We start from the raw sequence: 20,208 nt of genomic DNA, 5'->3' as shown, positions 1-20,208 counted from the left end.
AGTAATTTTGAGAATACATTATATATATAATATACCAGTCAAAGAAAGACAATTGATATGGTTAATGTTAGTAACTAGAAAAATATGAGAATGAGGTAGGGAAGTGGTTGGTGGTAGAGACAGAAAGAAAAAAAAATCTATAAGGTATTTTTAGTCATCTCAGAAACAGTGCTTCATCTTTTTTTCTTCTATTTTTGGAGTGAATATTTTATTTTTTATTTTAATTAATTAATTTATTTTAATTAGGTATATATATATAGCAGAATGCATTTTGATTCATTGTGCACAATTACAGCACAACTTTACATTTCTATGGTTGTACTTGATGTAGCTTCACACCGTATTGTAAGGGTAAAAGAAATTGAAGTTAAAGCGTAAAAGTTAAAGGGTAAAAGATCGGGTGTTGTAAAAGTTTCTAAGCTGCAAGGTCTGAGTTAAAATGTAAAGGATTAGGTATTGTTAGGTATCTATACTACCTGCAAAACCTGAAATTTCTGTAGCTGTTGAGACAATGCTTGGAACTGCCCAGTAAATATTTCCCCTGACTATTGGTTGTTTAATAAGGGCTCTGTGTGGTCGCAAGTAGGCATTGCAGGGCCTGGACCAATCAGTTTAAATGTAACCCCCTCCTTAGGAATGACCTATCACTCCAGCCTGACCTGTTCCCGCCAATGAATGAACCAATCATGTTTAGGAGTTGTTATTCAATTTTCCCACGCCTAATGATGATTTGTTCTGATGTATACAAAGCCCTCAGCCCTCCCCAAAAAGTGTTCTTAAGCAGTGCTCAGCCCCTGCTCGGGCTCTGGGCTGCTTTCCCTTCTTGAGTGGGCACAGACCCCCAGCATGCTGGTTCAATAAATCCCCCCTTCTGCCAATTGCATGAGTGGTCACTTGGTGGTCTCTTTCTCTGACATTTCACGGGACCCTTACAGTATATGCAGTCATACATGTACCTAGGGTAATAATGTCCATCTCATTCCACCATCTGAATCTTTATTTTATAATTCTTCCCTCATCCCTGGCATTATATTCCAAACCATACAAAGCAAATGTTTTTATTTTTAGAGGAGTTAAATCCTTTCTGGTCTAATCATGCTGAATTTGTATATAACCCAATAACATTGATTTATAAGAAAACATAACTATGTTAGCTTTTTGCACTGTGACCAAAATACCTGGAAAAAAATCAAGAGGAGGAAAGATTTATTTTGGCTCAGTTTCAGAGGTTTCAGTTCAAGGTCAACTGTCTGTATTGCTTTGGGCCCAAGGTGAGTCAGAATATCTTAGCATAGGAGTGGAGAAGAAAAGTTGTTTAGCTCTTGCAAGCCAGCAAGCAGAGAGAGACCAGGGAAGGGGCTGGGGTCTTGATACAGTCCCTCAAGGCACAATGCAGTGACCTATTTTTTTTTTCTTTCTAACAATGCCCCACCTTCCTACAAATTTCACCTTCTCCCAGAAGTCTATTTGTAACAGTGGTCCCTTCACCTTCTGAATATATCCCTCATTGCTCTAAGACTTATTATTATTTTTTTTTAATGAAGTTTTCTTCCTTTTATTCTCCTCTCTCCCTCCCTAACAAGATTAAGGACACAAGGTTATCTTTTCTTCCCCTAGTTAATTGTCCTTGAACATACCCACTACAGGAGGGAGATTCCTGCTGAGGATTTGGGAAGTGAACACCTCCCAAATTAACAAGTGAATACTAACACACCATCAGGGTGCCCTGGGACCCCCTACCAGAGAACACCTGGAATGTAACCTTTGAAGGGTTCCTTTAAACCCACTGTCCCCCTGATAGGAGAATCACAGCCTTTGGGACAGTGATTCTCCTTTGCTAGCAAAACAATAAACCTTCTTTTTCCTTTTTCTCAAAAACTGTGTCCTCATTATTAAATTGGCATTAATTTGCATTGGGGACAGGGACCAAGCTTTCAGTTACATATTCAGTTTATTAATCCATCAAATGGATTATTTCATTGATGAGGTTAGAGCCCTTATAATCCAATAATTTCCCAAAAGCTCCAAGATAATGCTGCATTGAATACCAGTCTTCAACACATGAGTTTTTGAGGGAAATTCCAGATCTAAACCACTACAACAAAATTACTTTCTCTAAATTCATTGCTACACTATTAAAAACATTTCCAGTACATTTTTTGAATAATAGCCTTGGACTTTTGCATTTGGCTATGAAAGTGGCACAAAACTGTAACTCACTTTTGGAAAAATATTACAAAAATATGTCATTGTATCTATCATTATAGGCAGACTAGGAAAAATGCAAAGGAACACAGTGCCATTGGTACCTAAAATAATAATAGTTATAGCCAAAGGAAATATAATATATTGACTCTTCAATATTTTAAGTAGTATGCCAGCTTCTTTATGTACATTGTACTCTATATTTTCACAAGAATGTTTTGGAAGCAATAGCACTACCGTTTCATACATAAGGAAATGATACAGCATTTCAGAGAGTTTGAGGAATATTTTCAAATTCACACAGTACTTAAGAGTTGTAAGTTTGATTATATCCAGAAACAAGCTATAAGCACCTCATAGGGGAGTCAGCAAAAGTTTAAAGAGGTAACATCAACACTGACTGTCCATAGATACTTAGGTAAGAGGTAGGTGAGAGAAAGATATGCTGATAATGTAAGGATCCCGCGAAATGTCGAAATGTCGGAGAAAGAGACCACCAAGTGACCACTCATGCAATTGGCAGAAGGGGGATTTATTGAACCAGCATGCTGGGGCTCCGTGCCCACTCAAGAAGGGAAAGCAGCCCAGAGCCCGAGCAGGGGCTGAGCACTGCTTAAGAACACTTTTTGGGGAGGGCTGAGGGCTTTGTATACATCAGAACAAATCATCATTAGGCGTGGGAAAATTGAATAACAACTCCTAAACATGATTGGTTCATTCATTGGCGGGAACAGGTCAGGCTGGAGTGATAGGTCATTCCTAAGGAGGGGGTTACATTTAAACTGATTGGTCCAGGCCCTGCAATGCCTATGTGGGACCACACAGAGCCCTTATTACTGGGCAGTTCCAAGCATTGTCTTAACAGCTACAGAAATTTAACTCAGACCTTGCAGCTTAGAAACTTTACAACACCCGGTCTTTTACCCTTTAACTTTTATGCTTTAACTTCAATTTCTTTTACCCTTACAATAATACTAGTGATATGAAAATCTTTTTTCAGATTAGTGTCTTCTAAAAAATGACAGAAGCCTTTAATGACTTCAGAGTAGGTTATATACTTAATTACTGTAGTAGTTTTCCTAGCAACACCCAGATGGCATCTCCCACTGAGGAACAGAGACTGGGTCTAAATTACCAGTATTCAAATCCCAGATCAGTTCTTTTCTGTGTGATCTTGAACAAGACATTGAACCTCTTCTTTTTCCCCTTAAGCACCTTTCTTTCTATTTTTTTAAAATTATAATTATAAACACATAGCATATTAATTGTACAAGTGTGTGGGTTTCACTTTGACATTCAAGATATACATGATGCTGTGATAATGTGCACTTTTCAACCTACTCTTTCTTTTTCTCTCTCCTACTTCCTATGGTCCCATGGTGCCTTCCCCTGCCTTCTCCTTCCCCATTAGTCCCTCTTCTAGTTTAAGGTCTTTTCTTTTTTCTTTTTTTCTTAAGGTCCCACATATGACAGAAAACATGATACTTGTGTACATGTAATACTTGTCATTCTTTCTGTGTTGGCTCTTTTCCTTAGCATGATGTCCTCTGGTTCTTTCAATTTTTCTGCAAATGATATAATTTCATTCTTCTTTATGAATAAAATATATGTATGTATATGAACATTTCAGTTATCTACTGATGGGAACTTGGATTGATTCTCTATCTCAGCTCTTGTGAGTACTTCTGCAATAAATATGCCTGCAGATCTCTCGTCTGTTTACTGATTTCATTTTGTTCATATAAATACCCAAGAATGGTATGGTTGATTATATGGGAGTTCCATTTTTAATTTTTTGAGGAACTTTCACACCATTTTTCGTAGTGGCTGTATTGATTTATATTTTTACCAATAGTGTACTAGGGTTCCTTTTTCTCCACATATTTGCAAACATTTTTTTATTAATACCCATCTTGATTGGAGTGAGATGAAATCTCAACATAAAATTGATTTTCATTTCCCTGATACCTAAAAATGCAGAGTGTTTTTTTTATAAATTTGTTGGTCATTTGTACTTAAGAAGTTTCTGTTCAGATCATTTACTCATTTCTGATTGAATTACTCATTTCTTAAAATTTTTTAGTTCTTTATAAATTCTGAAAATTAATACTCTCTCAAACATATAGCTGGCAAAGAGTCTCTCCCATTCTGCATGTGGTCTCTACACTCTGTCAATTCTTTTCTTAGCTGCATAGAAAGCTTTTTAATTTTATGCCATCCTATTTGTCTCTTATTTCCTGAGCTACTGGAGTTCATTCAGGAAATCATTACCTGTGCCATTTTCTTTAAGTGTTTTCCTCTAGTAGTTTCAAAGTTTTAGGTCGTACCTTAAAATCCTTGATACATGGAGTTGATTTTTCACAGGGTGAAAAATGGTGTTGTAGTTTCAATCTTCTACACATGGATATTCAGTTTTCTCAGCATCATTTGTTGAGGTATAATCTCTTTTCCTTCTATACCTAATTTTTCAGGTATTTTTTCCCCATACTATAGATTGAATGTAGGGCCTCATGAACATTAAGCAAGCACTCTAAATGAAGCTATATCTCCAGCTTATTCAGGGATTTTATCATGAATGAATGTTGAATTTTATTAAAGGCTTTTTTGTACCTATTAAAGTGATCATATGATTTTTATCCTTGATTCTGTTTATATGCTGAATAACTATTATTGATTTGAGTATGTTGGATCGTCCTTGTATCCTTGCAATAAACTTACTCATGATATATGATCATTCTAATATGCTGTTGAATTGATTCCCAAGCCCTTTATAGAGAATTTTTGCATCTGTGTTCATGAACAATGCTCATCTATAGTTTTCTTTTTTGCTCTGTCCATATCAGGTTTTGGTACCATGGCTTTGTAGAATGAGTTTTCAAGCCTTCTTTCACTTCTGCTTTTTTTTTTTTTCCCAATACTTATTTTTTAGTTTTAGGTGGACACAATAACTTTATTTTATTTTTATGTGGTGCTAAGGATGGAACCCAGTGCTTCATGCATACTAGGCGAGCACTTTACCACTGAGCCACACCCCAACCCTCACTTCTGTTTTTATGAAATACTTTGAGGAATATTGGTGATAGTTCTTCTTTAAAACAGTGGTAAAATTCACCACTGAATCCATCTGGTCCCGGACTTTTCCTTGTTGGGAAACATTTTATCATTCTATTACTTTCACTGCTTGTTATTGATCTATTTAGATGTTTTACATTTTCTTGTGGTTCAATCTTGGTAGGCATATAATGTCCAGAAATTTGCACATTTTTTCTGGATTTTTCAATTTACTAACAAATTTTTTCAAAAAATTCCCGAATGATCCATGGATTTCAGTAATATCTCTTATAAATCCCCTTTTTCATGTCTAATTTCATATATTTGGTTCTTATTTCTCTTTTCTTCTTCTTCTTCTTCTTCTTCTTCTTCTTCTTCTTCTTCTTCTTCTTCTTCTTTTCTCTCTCTCTCTTTCTCTTTCTCTTTCTCTCTCTCTCTTTCATTAGTTTGGCTAAGGGATGGTCAATTTTGTTTATCTTTTCAAAGAGGCAACTTTTTATTTCAATGATCCTTTGTATTATTCTTTTCGTCTCTGTTATTTATTTCATCCCTGATCTTTATTGTTTTTTTTTTTCAACAACTGCTTTTAGGCTTATATTTTTTTCTTTTTTTTCTAACACCTTGAAATGCATCATTAGGTTATTTAATTGAGAGGTCCCTCTTTCCCTCTCTCTTTTTAAAAGTGTAGGTCCATATAGCTATAAAATTTCCTCTTAGTACTGGTTTCACTTTATCCCATATTTTCTGGTATGTTATGTCTCAATTTTAATTTGACTGTATTTTCTAACTTCCTCCTAATTTACCCAATAATTCACTGACTATCCAGAATTAAACTACACTATTTATGTTATTTTGTTAATTATTTGATCCTTGGTAAGAGTGTGGAGTATTGAAGGACTTATCTCTTCCTTTATGTCCAGTAGTGTTTATGTTAAGCTCAAATTCGGGACCCCCAAAAGACCACCAGAGACCCAAGATCGATGTAAGCAGCAAAGAGGTGTTTATTGCGAGCTAGCTGGATCCTCCGCACACACACAGAAACAGGTGACGCTAAGAGGCCCTGAGCCCAGGTTTTGCAGCAGTTTTATACATTCTTTGGAGAAGGCAGGGACCCCCACATACATCATAGCATCTCCTAGCAAATCATCACACACCGCGGGAAAATCAAATAACAATTCTAAAACATGATTAGCACATTCACTGGCGGGAACAAGTTGGGTAGGGGGGATTGGTCACTACAAGAGGGGGATTCATTTAAACTGATTGGTTTAAACCGAGAGGATGTCGCAAGGGGAGTACATGCCAAACTGCAGGGCTTCTAGTTTAGATACTGGTCACCACACCTAGGTGGAAGCCATCTGGAATTTCAGATATGTGTTTATCTTGGCCTATCTGCGGCTTTTCCAGCTTTTCCGAGAAGAGAACTGTTTCCACAGAGCTTTTCTGTAGTTTTTTTTTCCTGACTTTAGGACTATAATAAGTCAGAGGTTAAGTTTCAGAGCAAAATAAGATCCAAAGCAGAATGAAATTGCTTAGGTCTTTCATTTATATATTTAAAATCATTATAACTTTTTTGATTAAATATTCCTTTGATTAATATGTAGTGGCCTTCTTTGTCTTTTCTAATCAATTTGGCTTAAAGTCTCATAAAATATAAATATAGCTTATCTTGCTTGTTTTGGGATTATGTTTGCTTAGAATATAAATTTACATGCTTTCATTTCAGTCTGTGTATGTCTTTGTCAGCATGGTGAGTTTGCATGCAGCAAATTGTTAGGTCATGTTTTTAAATCCAATCAGCTAATTGTGTCTTTTAATTGGAGAATTAGAACTATTTACATTCAGGCTAATTATTGAAAGATATGTACTTGTTCCTGTCATTTAGTTGTTTTCCTTCTGGTTTTGAGTTGCATTTTACTTTTCCTCTCCTATTCTTCTTAGAAATTTGATTGGTATTTGTATTAATAATGTTTTGTATTCTTTCCTAATTCTCATATTCTTATCTATTCTTTTAGTGATATTTATTCTTTCCTGAACTTTCATGTTTGTGTTTACTGTTCTTTCTCTTCCAGGTAAAGGATTCCCTTAAGAATCATTTGTAATGCTGGTTGAGTTATCATAATTTTTGTAGTTTATGTTTATCATGGAAGGTCTTTATTTCAACATCAATTTGGAAGGATAACTTTGTTGGGTATAGTAATCTAGGTTGGCAGTTGTTTTCTTTCAGAATTTGGAATACTTCATTCCATGCCCTTCCGATCTTTAGTGTTTCTATTGATAAATCTACTGTTACTCTGGTGGATTTGCCTTTAAATGTGACTGGGCACTTCTCTCTTGTAACTTTGAATATTCTTTTTTCTATAACGTACTTTAACTAATTGATCTATAATAGTTTGCAGAAAGGTTCTTCTTTATGAATGAAATATATGTATGTATGTATATACACATTTCAGTTATCTGTTGATGGGTACTTCTACTATAGATGTTTGCATCTGTCCCAAGATTTGAAAATTTTCTGCTATTTTCCACTAAATAGGTTTTCTTTGCCAAGAGACTGTAACTCTTCTTCCGTATATATTCTTAACATTCATATGCTTGACCTTTGAATGATGCCCAAGATGTATTTTCTGTTTATTCTTTCTTGTTTTTCTTTATTACTGTTGAATGTTATAAATCATCTGACTTATCTCATGCCCTGATATTTTTTCTTCTAATGTAGTTCATTTGTGAGACTTTCATTAGAGTTTTCTGACTTATTAAGTTTTTCATTTTGAAGACTTCTATTGGTTATTTTTCATACTCTTATTGAATATCTCATTAATTCCCTTCATTAATTCATTAGTTGTTTTTCATTTTTCTTTTGGAATTCATTGTTCTCCAAAAAATAATCATTGTTTTTATATATATAGCATTTTATGTATTCTGTTATCCTGGAAATCTGTTGCTATAAGATAGTGAATTTGCTTTTTCACATTTCTTGTGTTCTGCTGACATTTATATATCTATGGGGGTGATTATCTTTTCCACTTTTGTTTGAGAAGCTTCTTATTAAATGGTATTCTCTTAATAATCAATAGCTTGGAGTAGCAGTTTGTTGTATAGTATTGTGTTTGTTTACAATTGGATTTCATGGTGTAATTTCCCTGTGTCTTTTCTGGCTGTAGTTAGTGGGTTTTGACTCATATGCTATATTGGGTCTGAGGAACCAGTTACTCTTTAGGCCTCACAAGATTTGTGTTCCTCTGGTAACTCAGGTGTGGCATAGAGCCCAGATATGTAGGGTGCACCCTGTGTGGTTACTCTTAAAATGAGAGTTGAAGTCTGTTTTAGAGGTTAGGGTTTCCATGGGCACTATTGAAATTGACTCTGTTACTTGAAAACAGTTCGATGTTTACTGTTCCAATTATAGTGAGTACCCTAAAATAGTTGGTAGCTTAGATTCCACCCTTTGCTTTAAGTAGAAGTTTATGCCAGGGTTTTATAGTGAATGAGTTGTAGCTAGAGCTGCTCTTAATTCCTCTCAGCTGGGCTGAGAGTATAACTCAGAGGAATAGCATCTACACAGTGTGCACAATATCCTGAGTTCTTTCTATCTTTAGCACCAGAAAGAGAAAGACAAAGGATAATAATAATAATAATAATATAGATAACTAAAATATTAAAAATGAGACAAAAAGAGGAAAAATAATAGAAATAAAAATAAAAAGGGAATGTGAAAATAAGAAAGAAGAGAGAATAACCCAACTAAAAATAAAAGTAGCCAGGTGTGGTATTGCATACTTGTAATCTCAGTGGCTCAAGAGGCTGAGGCAGGAGATGGCAAGTTCAAAGCCAGCCTCAGCAATGTAGTGAGGTCCTAAGCAATTTTGTGAGACCCTGTCTCAAAATAAAAAATAAAAAAGTAGAACTGGGAATGTAGCTTAGTGGTTAAGTGTTCTGGAGTTCAATTCCCCACCCAGTACCTCTCCCCTCCAAAAAGGAATAAAAGTAAAATATAATAAAAGCAAGAAAAGTAATGAGATCCAAAAAGAAATAGTAATAAAATAATCAAAAAAGGAACAAAAACAGGTAAAAATTTCTCCTAGCTAAAGTGTTGGGGACACTTTTTTTTGGTGGGTGGACTAGAAGGTATGATTTTCTAAGGTTGGAATCTGTCAGGTGTGTGGGGGTGGGGGTGGGGGTAAGGGCAGTGCATTGTAACTGCTTTTCATTGTAGTTTCTGTCTGTCTTACCAGAGGAGTTGGGTGAAAGCAAGCTGTACCTCACCTTTATTGCTGAATAGCTTAAGGGAATGTTGACCATGCCAACATATTTTCTCTCAGGAGGCTTTTAGGCTTCACACACAGGGCTGTTGCAAGTATTCTAGCCATAGCAGATCCTTACAATGCCCCTGAAAAGAGCAATTGAATCACTGAATTCTGTGTTTGAGAGGGTTTGGGGGAACTGAGCAATTTACTGGCTTTGATCCAGGTGTCATCAGACCTGGCACCTAGCAAAACGGTAACTGACTAATGTCCCTTTATATCATAGAGAGCAGGATTACTGAACTAGGACCCTTCCACTCCCCTCCTGGTGGTAACCAGTGCTTCCTGTAGCATATATTCAATGAGCTTGTGTTAGAGACACTTGCCTAAGGCATACCTGTCTCTTCTGGCTGCTACATATCCACTTGGTGCAGTGGGGTGTCACTGGCATCCTTGAGATGTGATTTTCCCTGGTTTCCTGATCCTTGTAGTGATTTAGTCCCTAACCACAGGTCTCTTCTGAGATGACGTCTGGATATGATAGTCTGATGCTTCCTCTAAAGCTAGCATGTTATTTAGACTCCAGGTCAGCTATTGATTAGAAATATTGTGGTTTTTGTTGTTGTTGTTTTTCCTGCAAGTGCAGCCTTCTGAGTTGCACTGTGACTATTTCTCTTTCACCTTTACCATCCCATTCCCCTCACTAAAGTGCCAGGTTCCATCTAGGGTATTCCTCTTTTCTTGCTTTGTTTTTCTCCTTAGTCTCTGGAATCTACCAGGTTTCATTTTTATGAGGTCAGTTTCCAGTGCTCACCCACAGCCTCTCAGCTTTATAAGCAGTTATACACCTGTTGCTTTATTTTCATCCCATGGAGGAGCAAATTAGTGCTGGTTGTCTCTATTTTGCATACTGAAGAAGAGGACATTTAATCTCATAATGACTATTTTTCCTGTTTTAGAATGAAAGCTTATTCAAATCTCATTGGATATTGGGAGATTTAAATGAATAAAATATGTAAAGTGTTTAGAAGAATGCCTAGCATATGGTAGGCTTTATATAAATGCAGTCATCACACCATAATTATTACCATCATTGTCATTACTCTTCAGAGAATAGTGTTGCTCCTGAGAGGATGCATGTAGGAGAAAGTGCCAAAAAACTTCAAATAATACTACAAAAAACCCTTAATTTAGAGACAAATTATTTTGTGGAAAATGTAATCAATGAAGTTTTTAGTAAATATAATAAAATGGTATTCTATTATTAATTGTGGCATAATTAATTAATTAATTAATTTTAATTAATTAATTAATTTTAATTAATTCTAGATTTTAATTAATTCTAGATTTTAAGTTTTTTTTTTAAGTACAGAAAGGCTTAATTTTTATTGTTCTTAGGAGTTTTTTTTTTAAAAAGTACAATTTGATTTTTGTTTATAAGTCTATTATCCATTTGAGATGTTATCTATGACCTTTGTTCTCATTTTAGTTCTTTCCATTAATATTAACTCCCTGTCTTACACTGCTTTACTTTTAGTGCCCTGTGGGGGAATTTTAACTAAACGTAAAGGGACTATTTTGTCTCCTGGATATCCTGAGCCTTATGACAACAATCTAAATTGTGTATGGAAGATCACAGTACCAGAGGGAGCTGGCATTCAAGTAAGGATATTTAATTGTTTTTTCCCTTTTGTTGTATATTGCAATTCATATGTTCAGAGATGATAGAATGGATATTATTTCTAAAAGTTCAATAAGTGGTTTTGACTGACATGTCTGAATTTAATAGAAAGATATTTGTTATTAATACTTTTCACCTGTAAGAAACAGAAAGCCAATTCAAGGTGGGACAAGCTATAAATGACATTACCACACACGACATGAAACCTTGAGGTAAGATGATTCAAGGGTTGTTTATTTCAAATCTGTGTCATTCCTGACCCAATTATTTCCCTCTCTCTGTTCTGTCATCCCTAATATGTTGATTTCTGTTTGATATTTTTTTCACGTGATCTTGAGATAACTTCAAAAGCTCTAGGCATAACAGCCTTATGTAGAGATGGCCAATAGCCAAAAGATAATGTCTCATATGTATCTTTTCACTAATTAAGAAAAAATTTTAAGAAACCTACCAGCAGACTTTCCCTTTGTTCTTACTGAGAAAAATTGGAATCATAACCAATCCTAAAGCAGCTGGGAAATAATCAAAGATTTACTATTATTTGGCTCAACAAATAAATATTAAGTACCTGGAGTAGGCAAGGATCTCAGCCTCCTCTGACATACACAACTCTCAATTAGTTGAACTCCTCTGGGTCTTTGTGACCAATGAAAAGGGATGCTCTTCTATAAGCAAATTACAGTGTCTACCATGTGATTTTAATTGTTGATCATTTTTGGAGCAATTTAACCAGTTATTATGTTTTACAAATACTACATTGTCTAGATTTCATAAAGATAGCTAGATTACTTCTGCAATTGATTTGTAAGATTTTCTTGTGGAACCAAGAGACATATAATAGGGCAAAAGTAGCAAAGACACCATGCATTCAAGCTAAAATTAGGGTTCAGGGTATGGCTCAGATGCTAAGTATTTGCTTAGCATATGCAAGACCCTGGGTTCAATCCTAGAACTACTAAAAAAGTTAAATAAAACAAAACACCTTAGTTAGAAGTATGATTTTTCATTAAAAATTAATTACTTGAATTTATCTTTATAATTATTCAGAACATTATAAAATTAGTTGTTATATATTAATAGTAAAACAGGCCAGTAAATCATCTTCAAAATATGAAATACTATATTTTCATAGTTTTAAGGACATCAAAAGAATATAATAGATATATGTTTACATTCTGGCTAGCTGTAATTTTATATTCATTTTGTAAAATTTGGAGTTGACTAGTAAATCCTATAAGTGAACTTACAAGGATTTTTAATATTATGTATGTTCCAGGTAATAGAGAGGGTCTGAAATGAGATGGTATCTTTAGAACTTTATAGAACTTTTGCAACCTCATTTGGTTGTAAGCTTAGAAGAGATATTCTAGAGCATTTATATATTGATACCAGCTTCTTCGTTTCTATCTTACTTTAAAACAACCAAAAATTCTAGCATTTTTTCTCTCCCCTGCTCTATTTTTGGCACAGTGCAATGTGGCTCCAGCACCCAGTGCTCTCATGGAGCCATTCTCAGAGTGAACACCTGTATATGACTAAATCCATTGCATTGCATTTCTCATCTTGATTGCTCTGTCATCAGCTCACTCTCCTGCTGATTCTCTCCTCACACCTAAAGTGCTTTTTCCTCTTTAGCTCCTATGATATTAAATTTTTCTTGGCTTTTGTTCCATTCTTTTTTCTGTATCTCTTGTTTCTACATCTCTTACATGGTCTCCTTTTCCAATTGAGCCCAAAATTCTAATAGTGTTTGTAAATTCTGTGCCTTTTGTTCATCTCAGCTTATATGATACTATTAACTGTTTTCTGTAATTCCAGTTTCAGCTAATGTTCTTACAACGTTAATGTTGCCCAGAACCTGAATCACAATAGATTATCAGAAAATATTTTTTTAAAAAAAGGACTGAATAAATGATGATTTTCAGACCAATATATCTAACCTCTATCTCTCACCTAAGTTGCACAAAATATATCTAACCATCCACTGGATATCTTAAGCTATATTTCTAGCTGACATCTCAAATTCAACCTATCTAAAAATAATGTCATGACTTTTTCTTAAATTGTAGATTTTATAAATTGTTCTCTGTCTCAGAATGACGCCCTCAGTCATTCAGTTGTAGAAACCAGAAATCTCGATTTGTGTGTGTGTGTGTATGTATGTCTTTTACACTGCATAACAAAACATGCCAGGTCTGTCTTTTATAAGTCTGTTTCTCTCCATCCATAATTTTACTACCTAAGTTCACATGACTATCATCCCTACCCAGGTACTTATTCTCCCTTAGTCCATTCCTTATGGAGCAAACAGAGCAAACTTATGAAAACTAAAATCTAACGCTATCATTTTCCTCAATTGTCCATAGTGTCTTTAACTCTTTGACATAGTGATTTCAGCCTCGTGCTCTGTTCTCATTCTTGCCTATTCTATTCATACACTCTCAGTTCTTTCTGTTGCTTGTGGATCCTGAGCATATTTTCTTTGCCTGTTGCATTCTCCAATATCGCACTCTCTTTGACTTAATCTTACTCCTTATTTCTGTCTCGACTTAAATATATTTCCTGTGATATACCTTCTGTGAACTTAACAAAAGGTGATGTTCCCTTTATGTTCTCAAAGATCCCTCTAATTCCTTTGTCACAACACCTGTTACATTTAAATGTTGTCACCTGATTCTCTGCAAACTCATGAGAGTAGTAATCAAGTCTGTTCTGTTAGCTAAGAGAGGCCTGGCAGTATAACTTAAGTAAATATTTTTTAGAATAATCAATGAATTACTCCATAAGTGGTGTAGTTTGGGCTATTTTAGAGAATTAACGTGGCAGAAAAACTGTTGTACATCACTTTCCCTAGGCAAACACTATTCATAACTGGACACATATTAATGACACTATAAAATCTTTCACTCAGGAAGTATTTTGCTTAATGATTTCACTTTAGAAAATAAAATTTGAGTTTAGCACCATGTTTAGCAATCTTATAACATGTGAAGTATATTTTAAACACTCACACATACATGTGTTATGTGGCTTATATTTGAAATTTCACTAACTTCACTTAAAATTTATCTGGTAATATCTAAGGTTTAAAGCAATATTTATTTTTTTTGACAGGGGAGAGACTGAATATGTGTATGAACAAAGAACTATATGAATATTCAGTAATTTGTATATGACATGCTATAAGATAGCCATGGTAGAAAAAATTAAGAAGTATTTGAAATGTGTACAAAATTATAATAATTCAGAATGATTGTGCATTCTTTGGAAATAACCTCAACAAGTAGTAGACCAATTTGTTAGACCCTTACATGAAATATTTTTGGGGAGTAATGGATTCATTTGTTTGCCTGTTTATTTTGGCAGAGTATATTACAGAAATGATTTCTAAATGAACAAACAGTATTAGTTATCAAGAAAATAACGATCTTTATGTGATGAACCATGGGAAAATGTTGGTTGCATAATTGCTTGAATTCATAACATATCTATCATGAGTTCATATAATTTTCTTAACAAAGTCCAAGGGCCTGGTTTCAATGAATGGAAATTACCTCATAAAACTATCTTATTAACATGATGGACAATTTGATCTAATGCAACATTTTTCTGAATGCTGAGTCAGTGGCTAACTCTTTTTAAATTCTTTATTGACTGTTATCAAACTTTCTATCACAGTAGATTTTCAATCATTTACTTAAGTCTCCTAAAAGATCTCATAGCTACACAGGATAGTTCTTCTGGCTATTTCATGTTTCTACACCCTCTGTGATTTTATTATGCCAAAACATATTCAGAATTTGCAGAGAATCCTAGTGGCAAATTATATTAAATTCCTGTGGTTGTGTAGCAAATTACCATGAACGTGATAGCTACAACACAAAGTTGTTTTCTTGTAGTACTGGAAGCCCGAAGTCCAAAACCAGCTTTAGTGTGCTGAAATCAAGATGCTGTCAGATCCTCTTCTGCTCTAGGCTTTGGAGAATCCCTTCCTCTCCTTTTCCAGCATCTAGTGGTTGCCTGAATTCCATAGCTTCTAGGAACATTTCTCAATTTCTGCTTTGGATACATTGCATTCTTCTCTTCTGTCTTTCTTGAATTTCCCACTACATATTTCTATCTCAAGATCTTCAGATTAATCACATCTGAAGGACCTTTTTTTTTTTTTTTTTTTTTTGCATATAATATTGATAATCTCCAGGAATTAGAATCTGGTATTTTTGATAGCTATTATCCAACCTTTACATACATGTTTACAGAATTAAACAAATTTTCTTCCTCCAATTCATGGAATAGGGTTTCTTGGAGATGTCTGCATTTTTGTTCTTGCTACCCTCTGCTTTCAATGACATAAGGGAAAAAATAAGTTGTTTTTACACATTACCTTTTTATTTTACTCCTCTAGTCCCACTGCAAAACATGTGAGTTCTGGGTCTTCCTTTCTTCTTTTTCTATTTCCAGTTTGTTTCTTTTTTTTTTCCCAACTGCAATAAATATTGAAATATTACTGCAATAGAGATTGAAATTTTCTTTTCTCATTTATTTTCTTCACATAGTGCTGTGTAGTGCTGTACTTAAAGCATAATTCTGGTTATATTTCTCTTCCTACTTCTAAAACCTTTCATGGAATAGTGAAAGTATAATTGTACCTTCAAGTGCATAATTATTTTGCTGGTATTTAGTCTTTAATGAGTCTCTCTCTCAGTCTCTCTCATAGTTAAGAGTCACTGAGTCCTTAATATACATTATGCATTATTCTAAGCCTTTTTTAACATATTAACTAATTTATTTTTACAACGAATCTATGGATTAGATACCTTAATACAATGATTTATGTAAATAATCTGAGGTACAGGCACAGGGAGATTAACAGCTTTCCCAGGGTTTCATATGCCAGTAAATAGAAGAAGTCAGGAAGTTGCAAACCAGACACATTGACTATGAAATCTCTTGTATTTATCACTAAACTCCATTCTTTTTAATTTTTCTATGCTTTTTCTAACTTTGCATGCATATTTCCTCTTATGTAAATTGCCTCCACTGTAGCTAAATTAGATTACTGATGGTTCACTAAATCCAGTTCATGATTTGCCTCATCTACATTTTTACACACTATATAATTTCCTTCAGTTGAAAAACTCGTATTACCTTAAACTCAGTCCAAATATCAACTCCTGCACAAATCTTTACCTTTTTTTTTAAGCTCAGTGCAATCTTTTCTTGAATTTAAGAAATTAGAAAATTCAGATATGAAGAGAGAATTGGTTATTGTTTCAGGAAGTGTGGTTATATTAACAATCATAGCTTGAATTTTCCTGGTCTTCTTGTCCTGGAACATAGCCACTAGGTCTGTTGCCAACCACACAGGAAGGATAGCTATTGCCATGTGGCATTCACCCCTGGAAAAGAAGTACAGCATTCATTTGAATGGAAGAATGATGATGAACTGTTTTGCAGACAAGAAATATTTAATGAATAAAATTGTCATAAGTACTTAGTGAACAAGTAAAGTACCTATATCTGTAACAGACTTTAGCTAAACAAATACATTTGTGTTAATAAAGTTTTTCCATTTCCTCCTTTAACAATTCAAAATAGTAAACAAAGAGCAAAACAGTCTCCACAGTTGTGAGGGTCCTGTGGGTTCTTGGAAAGGCTCAAGCTGGGCCAAGTGATGTGCAACAAAGTAACACATGTCTCTTTCTTTAAATAAAAGTTAATAGACATCAGAAAATTAAATTCCATCATATTCCTTTTCTACTTAAGGGACCATAACAGTGATTTAGTTATTATGACTCCATTCACTTAAAAACAAAAAAAACAACAAAAAACAAACAAACAACAACAACAAAAAAAACTTGTTTAAAATTGCATATGTTACCATGTATTTTTTAGGTCATCTATGAGGAAACCTATTAAAATTTCCATAGGTGATAATGTTATTGCCTAGCATGTGCGGGGCACTGGGTTCGATCCTTAGCACCATATAAATATAAACAAACAGAATAAAGGCATGCTGTTCATCTACAACTACAAAAAAATTTTTTTTTAAATAAAATGATACAAAGAGTAGGCATTGAACAAAGTTTACACAAGGAAATGAATCCAGTTAAAATATATGTTATAAGTTTCTTTGTGTTTGTGGACCACAAATCTGGTTATTTTCTAAAACCTAAGTAAATGAGAAGACCTGATTACTGACAATAATCTAATACTTCAAGATAATAAATGTTAATCAACATTTATTGTTGGAACATGCATGGGAATTCTTGAGTCATTAGATTAACCCCAAGCTTTTAATAAAGAGAATACTGTGAAACAGCCGTGGATATTCTCAGTATTATAAAAAACTATAATAAACACTGCTGGGTGTTCCATAAGGCTTTTCTTATAAAAATCAGTTCATGTAGGCCAGTGCCTTAATGAAAAAGATCAGTTTTGTTAAAACCCTTCTATGAGGGGGCAAAATGATGTGGTCCAGGCTTTGAGATCTGTTTCAAGAAGAAATAGTAGATTATAGTATATGTATCTGGTTAGATATTTGCATTCTTATCAGTAATTATTATTTCACAGGTGCAAGTTGTTAGCTTTGCTACAGAACATAATTGGGATTCTCTGGACTTCTATGATGGTGGAGACAATAATGCTCCAAGACTTGGAAGTTATTCAGGTAAAGAAGAGATCTGAACTTAATTACAATACAGATAAAATTAGGAATATAAAGAATTCCCTAAAACTATGTCTTGATTTTAATCTAATTTTTATAAACTATACACAGTGAACTAAATTATAAATTTAGAAATTTCAAAATCTAAAAATTTAGAAACGTCAAAATTGCCATTTAAAACCTGTAGTATTCTTATTTGTATGATTTTTAATTGATGCTTTTATGTTAATGGTAATATTTTTACTGAGTTGTCATTCAGGAATAGTGTGTGTGACTTTTTTCTTAAAAAAGTAGGATGAGTGATAATAGATAAAATTTGTGCTTGGAAATTATAATATATTTACTCAATAGCATGCTATACAGTCATTAAAATAGTTAGAGATTATGTAGTATGATAAATGTTATATAAGGTATTTATGTGAGAATAAAGAAAATACAAAATTATTTCTGTGAGATGAGTAAAATGATATAAAATTTATCTATTCATGTAATAATACCAGAAGGAAAATGTTGTGCACAATGTTATCTAACTTTTTAAATATTCTGTTGAATTTGTTAAGGTTTTAAAGGAAATTTATGCGATGATTTGAAAGTTTCTTTCATCCTATAGAAACAGAAATCAAATTTTACTTTGTTACATTTTTATAATTTCATTTTTAAGCTTTAGTAATACAAATAGAAACATAGCCAAATGATCAACTTAAACGTTTCATATATGCCTTAGTCCGGCTGCAGCAAAATAACCGGGGGTGACGAACAACTTGCATACGTTGATACAGCAGGAGTGGGAGCCGTTTATTGCAGGACAGGAGCAGTATTTATACATTCCACAGAGCTTATCTAATTAGCATAAACTAGATACATCAGTCAACCAATAAGGAATCTCCACACTTAATGGCTCGCTTTTGTTACTTCTCAAACCACTCCCTCTGGCATTTTGCCAGGCACCATCCAGACTTGTTTACGAACTTTAACATTCCCCTGGCAAAATGCCAGGTGTTATTTTGACTTGTTTACAGACTCTAACACATATACTAAACCAAAATAAGTTGAATGATTTCAAGCTTTTAAGAGATTTTTAAATGGAATATAATGAATTATCCAGCATCACCAATGAGGAAGGGAAAAAATATCTGGAGCAGGAGTTGTTTGGCATAGTCATAAACATTACTTTAGAAAGAGATCCAGATAGGAAACATCTCATTAATGTTTTAGTATACTTTTATCATAATAGGTTAAGTGTAATACTTCCTTAAAAATAAAAGTGATAAAGAGAAGGTGACAAAAGTGATAAAGAGAAAACAACTGTTGATTATCAGGTGTTAGTTCTGTGTTAGGCTTGTTACACATTTTCTCATTGAGTCTTTCTAGCAGTCCTGGTAGTGATTGAAATCAGCAAGATTAGGTTGCCTGAGGTTGCACAACCAATGTTAGAATGAGATTTGGACCCAGATGGTGTGACTCCAGAGTTAGAGCTCCTAAACACTAAAATCCTCTAAAGAGACTTAAGGCAGGTCTAGTGACCTTTTGGGTAAATACCCTTGTCTTCAGTGATTCAGTTAGGACACTAAGGAACACAAAGGAAGGTCAGAGAAAAAAACAACAACAATTGTGTGTTCTGTAAGGAATTCTTCCTGTTCTCTTCTAAAAGTTATTGGGGGTGAGGTTCACATAATTTACAAAGCAAGTATAAAGTAACCATCTACTTTTAAGGTGACAATAATATGAATTGATATGTTTGTTGTATGTACTTCATCTTGAAACAGAGTAAGAATTGAAAATTATTTTCATTTGAAATTGCTTGGCATTAGAAAGTACTACAGTGTAGTCTTAAGTCTTGTATCAAATGGTGAAGAAATAATTCACTCAAGTAAATATTTTATATTTTCTAACTCAATAATTGGATGAAAAAATTTGATTTTCTTCAGAAGTTAACAAGAACCCCATTATAATACATTGCTTGAGAGACAAGTTTAACAGTTCAAAATGGGATTTTTTTTTTCTTTGAAAGCTAACTGCCAGTGTAAGAAACATCAAGGTATTTAACCTGTTGAAGAATTATATATATTTCATTAATAAATGGAAATAAATTACTATATGCTCTGGACCCATACAAAGTCCTTAGTTTTGCCTTAAAAATCACTTGCAATTTTTAAAATAAAGTTTATTATTACTCATACATGTAATGTTGAAATCTAAGTGAAATTAACAACACTAATTCTATGTGACCTATAAAATTTACTGCTTTGACTTTCACCAGCTCTTCTACTTCTATCTATTTTGGGGGAACTATCTAAAGACATCTGTCAAAGGTCAATCTCTGGGAGATAGTAAGGAACAGTAAAATGTAAAAGGATTAT

At 33.9% G+C, this 20,208-nt stretch overlaps 1 protein-coding gene across 7 annotated transcripts in view; it reads left to right on the top strand.

The window, feature by feature from the left end:
• Positions 1-20,208, top strand: part of Csmd3 (CUB and Sushi multiple domains 3) — a 1,151,628-nt gene that overhangs the window by 1,006,648 nt on the left and 124,772 nt on the right. For all 7 annotated transcript variants that reach the window (XM_046464911.2, XM_058585685.1, XM_058585684.1 and 4 more), the window contains 2 exons: positions 11,038-11,162; positions 17,755-17,851. In XM_046464911.2, coding sequence (XP_046320867.1) covers positions 11,038-11,162; positions 17,755-17,851 — 222 coding nt within the window. The remainder of the gene's footprint in view (positions 1-11,037; positions 11,163-17,754; positions 17,852-20,208) is intronic.

This window comes from Marmota monax, unplaced genomic scaffold, assembly GCF_021218885.2.
Source record: "Marmota monax isolate L192 unplaced genomic scaffold, Marmota_monax_Labrador192_F-V1.1 WCK01_AAM20220418_F8-fsc00003, whole genome shotgun sequence".
Classification (NCBI taxonomy): Eukaryota; Metazoa; Chordata; class Mammalia; order Rodentia; family Sciuridae; genus Marmota; species Marmota monax.
The sequence above is the reverse complement of the archived record's forward strand: the minus strand, read 5'-3'. Positions and strand labels throughout refer to the sequence as shown.